The sequence below is a fragment of the Lactuca serriola genome, chromosome 1 (assembly GCF_051521515.1).
Source record: "Lactuca serriola cultivar US96UC23 chromosome 1, Lser_US96UC23_V15, whole genome shotgun sequence".
NCBI classification, from domain to species: Eukaryota; Viridiplantae; Streptophyta; class Magnoliopsida; order Asterales; family Asteraceae; genus Lactuca; species Lactuca serriola.
Window position 1 is genome coordinate 121,032,383 of NC_136408.1, and position 6,118 is coordinate 121,038,500.

The 6,118-nt window shown below is 35.4% G+C and overlaps 1 protein-coding gene across 2 annotated transcripts; it reads right to left on the minus strand.

Annotated features, from left to right (window-relative positions):
* Window positions 1-387: 387 nt before the first annotated feature.
* LOC145098062 (putative disease resistance RPP13-like protein 1) lies at window positions 388-5,458 on the minus strand. 2 transcript variants are annotated; one of them, XR_013704540.1, is made up of 3 exons: window positions 1,747-5,458; window positions 1,370-1,438; window positions 388-455 (listed from the first exon to the last, which is right to left on the minus strand). XR_013704540.1 is itself a non-coding variant. In XM_079035741.1 (2 exons), exon 1 carries the CDS (start codon window positions 5,307-5,309, stop codon window positions 1,752-1,754), a length of 3,558 nt encoding a protein of 1,185 aa, XP_078891867.1. In that variant the 5' UTR covers window positions 5,310-5,458; the 3' UTR covers window positions 1,083-1,438; window positions 1,747-1,751. The 2 variants fall into 2 exon arrangements, 1 of the variants encoding a protein (XP_078891867.1); XM_079035741.1 differs by lacking the exon at window positions 388-455 and having other exon boundaries at window positions 1,083-1,438.
* Between the last annotated feature and the right edge of the window lie 660 nt (window positions 5,459-6,118).

Sequence of the window (6,118 nt, forward strand, 5' to 3'; positions counted from 1 at the left end):
TAGTTATCGACATCTTCATAAAAATAAATTTTAATTGATTTTTTTATTATTGGAGTAAAAAAGTAATTTTTATTAATTTTCTATCAAGATAAAAGGAAAATCAACTTTTTTTCTTGTATGAATCATTTTACAAATGAATAAAAATATACTATTAAATAATACATGGATGATTATACTATGATTAAAGTTATATAGTTATATTAATACACCAATATTCATAACTGATTTAATCACTTCAAAACACATTTCATAAACAAATAGTTTATAACTCTATTAATAAACGAATAACATCTAAAAATTTACAATGTAGTAATCAAGTATTTTTATGTTGAATGTAATAGTTAACTATAATTTTTGTAATCATAATTGAATAAACTATTATCTTTTATCCTTTTTGGTTGTACATTAACACTTCAATATTGAATTCCAGATCGATCTTGATATCTTGATGTTCACTATTTATTGTCAAATACAACATAAATATCAATAACATTAACTTTAAAAATAATAATAATAATAATAATAATAAAATAAAATCATAAATGAATACACTTCAATAAAATATAAATTAGATTTTTATTCCTATATTTATAGTTATATTCATAAATGAATATATCACTTTAATTATAAATGAATATACCGAAACAAAATATTATATATTTTTTATAAATAGATACTCTTAGCAGCACGCATATTGTTTCACACTAAAAGTATCTAGTGAGATAAAAATTAGCGACTCGTTTACTCATAAAGACCATATTGGAATTGAGATTCTCAAACAGAGGAGCATCAAGCATGAACAGACCTTCATGTTTCTGAAAACATGCTCTGAGTAATTGATACCATTGGGTGTTGTAATCAAACCCCCAACTGAATGTTATAAAACCAAAAGCATTTATGGTTTTCTTTAGCCTTATTTGTTCCATGTAAGTGTGAGGAACATATGCACCTGAGCTAATTAATTTGTGATTTCAAGAAAATCAGAAGGAAACATGAAGAAATATATAAACTTTAGCAACATATAAGATACCCAAACATAGGTGCCATTAAGTTGCTCCGACCAATCAGTTTTCACACACATCTTTTCATCCAAGAAATGTTTATTGATACAGTAATATCAGATTCCAAATATCATTTGATTCAGGCCTCTTTCATCCTACTCTGTACCACAGAGGACTAAAAATAAAGACAGCTTTAAGCAATTACCACTACTTGGTTTAGTCCACACACTTGTGAGCTAAAATCATATGATTTCAGAAACTTCCATTAATTACTAATGAGAAGAAAAAAGTTGGCAAAATATTCGTACAAATTTAGAATCTGTAGACTTACAGAATCCTTATGATACTACCATAATCACGAACCATACCTGATACCCACAGCTGTCATCTTTGGAGTTTGTTGCACATGATCAACATGCTTGTTATGGTCTTGATATCTATTTAATTGTCGTGAGAAATATAGGTTCTTATCAGAGATTGAAGAATTCCAATGAAAAGGCAGGACAGCTAGTTATGGGAAAAGGAAAATGATAACACCACAAAAAATACAGTTATTGATGGTCTCCAAAGGTTAATCATCATGTTATCACCAAAACAGGAAAACTTTTGACGTCAAATTGGAAGAGGGATACAAGTTGTACTACCCTCCTGAACATTTGTTAACAAACATTACTTATACTAATAACCATACTTTTTGTACTTAATTGTGTAAAGCATAAGGGTGATGGGAAAGGAGAGGACTTGCCTGTTCTAGTCGCACACCGTTACTGTGAAAGATGATAGGTGGTTGTAAGTTGGCTCAAACAGGTCTCTAAGCTTTGGGCATGACTGAATATGAAGGCGTTCAAGGCAAGGGAGGCGTTGTAAGGCCTCCGAAAGTGAAAGTGATTCCACATCCGTAAAACCATCAAGTTCTAGAGAAGCTAGTGATGATGGAAGAAGAAAAGACGATGAAGTACTGTCATTCCTGACATCTTCTGCCACTGCAAATGACACCACTCCTGAATTTTTGCCACGTAAGATGAGTTCAACTAGAGAGGTTGGAAAATTTTGCAGGCCCCACTCTGACATGGGCTTATTTAAGCATCCGATCGTTAGGCTTCTTAAATTTGGAGGCCAGAAGCCACAAGGAAAGGTGTAATCCAGACTTGGGCAATCAGATATCCTCAGTTCTTCCAAACATGTAAAACTTTCCAAACGCTCATGAAGAAACGAGTTCAGATTATTGCAATTATGGATGTGAAGAGATCTTAGACAAATCAGGGGAAGTAAACCCATGAGGTTGTCACTAATTATTGAGAAGGTCAAGGATTCCATTGAATCACAATTACTTATCACTAACCTCTCAACACCATTTGGACATATAATACTCTTGAGTATGACACAATTATGTACCTCCAGCTTCGGTAAACTCGCAAGGCTGCATGACTCCGATTCGTCTAGCCATAAGTATCTCAATTCATGACAATTATCAAAATGTAGATGTTGAACTGCCACCAGATGTCTTAGATATTGTCCATGTAGTTCAGTAAGTCCTTTAACATTCGACATCCGCAATGCAAAAAGTGATGAAGACAAACCAATCATGCTTCTTAATATTTCTGCGGAACATTCTTCTATATGTAAAGCACGAAGTGATGGTATCGATCCAATTGCCACTTCAACTAGTTTCGGACAACGCTTTATAGAAATCTCACGGAGACGAGGAAACGATCTAGCAGGTTCATCGTCGTTGTTGCCACTAGTTGACCATCTTTGCCAACCTTGCATGTCATCAAATTCCAAAAACTCAAGTGAGGGAAACGCAATGTCACCAAAAGAACTTGTGGGTGCAAATAACTCAAAATCCAAAATCATCACCTCCTTCATCCTTGTAACAATCAATTTCCCAAGTGACTTTAGACGTCCGAGTGTGGGTAAATGTGTACTTGTACAACCACATAATGTGAGCTCTGTTAAGCGATCAAATGAGGGATCGCCCACCCAACTAGGAAATCTTGTTCCCTTGTAATACAAAATCTTCAGGGTTCTCAACTTATGGTGAGGCCTTAGTCTTTCAAGTATTTCGTATTCAACCAACTCATTCCGTGAATCATCAAACACATCACTCCATTCCATCTCCAACACATCAAGACCCTTCTTTTGATATATGTTGGCATCCTGTGCTTGTATTGGGTTTTTCACTTTGTCGAGCCCCTTAATGTAAAGTTGACCTTGAAGATCTGATAATTCCTGAAGCTCAGATAGTTTGAACCCGTCTGCTCCATCAACAATGACCTTGGTTAGAGTTTGTAGACTCGTTAATCCACCAATCCCTAAGGGCATCTTGTTCACCTTTGGAGTATCAGTAATGTCAAGGTGACGCAGGTTTATCAACTTTACAAAACTTTTTGGCAAGCCAGATAACCGATAACAACCGTGAAGCAACAAGCTTTGTAGATTATAAAGGTCACTCACTTGTTCCGGTAAACATGTTATTGCAGTAAAGGAAAAATTGAGATACCGGAGATGCATGAGACGACCAATGGATTGTGGTACCTCTGTGATTTTCGGTGTACGCAGGCTTAGCACCCTTAGATATTGTAGTCCAGGAAGTATATCAGCAAGAACCTTGTCCAATAATCCCTGACATTCCAACCCATCTAACAGCAGTAAGAAAGTGCGCATGTGTCTAGCTCTGTGTAATTCCTTTAGCTTTCTATATGATCCACATCTTGGACCTATAAGTGAAAAGTGACGTGACTTCACACAAGTTCCATTCCTGATGGATACCTCCATCTCATCATCCAATCTAAAGAAACACTCTCCTGCAACACTTGTAGCCAAATCATTTGTCAGGCCGTGCATTGTATATCTTAATTCATCACTTGTTGAATGTTGAAAAAAGGACCTCGACTTTAGCTCTTCAAAATACTGATTACCCAAACTCTCCATTGGCGTGTGGTCATTTAGTTGGGACAAAAATCCTTCTCCCATCCACAGTAGGATTAATTCTTTCTTGTCAAACACATAGCCCTTGGGAAATAAGGCGCAGTATGTAAACAACAGCTTCAAATGTGGAGGGAGATTATAGTAGCTTAGTCTTAGATCCTTGGGAAGAATCTCACTGTTCAACAGCTTCTCCCATTCATCTCCGTTTTTATTTCCCTTCAAGAGCCTACCAAGCGTTTTCAAAGCCAGAGGTAATCCACCACATTTCTTCACAATACCTTCACCATGCAATACAAGTGTTGGATGGTTGTCAAAGTTTCTCTCACCAAGTGCATGTTGAGCAAATAAAGATAGAGCATCTTCATTTGACAAAAGCTTTAAATGGTAAGCTTCATCAGAGTCCATCACCGATGCAACCCTCATATTCCGGGTTGTCACCAAAATTATACTGCCAGATTGCCCTACCACAAGAGGGCTTTTCAGGAGGTCCCACTTAATTTGATCTTCGTTCCAGACATCGTCTAGAACAAGTAGGAACCTTCTGCCACTTAGTCTTTCTTTAAGGGCCACATGAAGCATATCTAGATTAGCAAAATCTCTGTTTTTCAGGGTTATTGCTTGAAATATAGCCTTGCTAATATTAAATACCTCGAGCTGTTCAGAAACACAAACCCATGCCCTGAGTTCAAAGTGATCCATCACACTGTCTTTGTTGTACAAAAATTTGGCAAGAGTAGTTTTGCCTATTCCACCCATACCAATAATAGACACTATGCTGACAGTCCGATCTAATGCTTCATATCCTAACAACTTCTCAAGCAATGCCTCGGAATCCCCTTCCCGACCCATTATTATGTGCTCATCAACCACTGAAGTTTGCTCCAACCGTCTCTGCGTTCTATTTGACCTCTCAACATTCACATTTAAGCCCAGACCAGTTTTCACCTCAGCAAGATCATGCAGTTTGATGGTAATTTCATCTAGCTTAGAGCTCATCCGTTGACCATACATAAGGTTGCGAGGAGTGAAAGTAGTACAACAAGTTGGGATGATCTTTAATACCTTACTCGTTCTTCTCGTGCTAGCAAGAGATTCATGATTTAACTGGCGTCGCATGGCTTCGGTGGCCAAATCATCGAGTACATCGTCTATGTCGTAAGCCAAACCCTGGAGACGGTTCAGCCACAATCGAACAGCTCTCGCTGTTATCTGCTTTTGGCCTGCATCCGCAAGCACAGCTTGGATCAGTGGCAAGGTGTTGTTCCATTTGTTCAGATGAGAAGCGATTCCTTCGGATCGAGCTAGTTTCATGAAGTCACCGGAGATGAGCTTCTCACACAGTACACTGATGACAGCGCTAACAACGATTTCAGCCATTGCTATTTGGTGAACTGAAGAATGAGGATTGTCCCTTTACTGGAGTTTTGATCTCAGAATGACGATAAATGGAAGATGAAACGTAGGGGTTGACTTTTGAGTTGAGTCTTTGAATCCAGAGATCTATACGACTACATCTCTTGATTGATTGTAAGTCCATGGATTAAACCTTGGAGAGTCGTATGAAATGTCAAGTAGGAAAGAGAATATATACATTCATTTAAATTCTTAAAAAATTCATAAATTTTCATTACAAATCCATTGAACTATTATATGACCATTCAACTCCACACTCTCTCTCCTTTTTATTATATTCATATTTATTCTATTAAACTTTTATAGAACTCTCATTGTGAATGGCCTAAGACCATGGGCTAATTATAAAATTAAATATAAAAGTATAAGATATAAGATATTTATAATAACATAAAAAAAAATTATTAAAATTGATTTTTTTTATTTTTTAAATTTAAATAAATAAACAAAATAAACTAATAAGTTTTAATTTAAAATTTTGAAATAACAACGCAAGTCCATTATTGAAATTGAAATTCATTTATTGTTATATTTATTTTAATTATTATATTAAAATATTATATAAATTTTATTAAAATAGAAAAAACTCATAAAATGACACGTGGAAAAAAAATTAATTCAAAATAACCAAAAAATGACATTTAACAAATTAAATGAAAATGTGACATGTGCTAAAAAAACTTTCGTTTATTATAGTAGATATTTTATGTTTGGATTTTTTTTCGGTATCCCAAATTGCTTTTGTCTTTTAGTTTTCATTTTTTCTTTTCCTT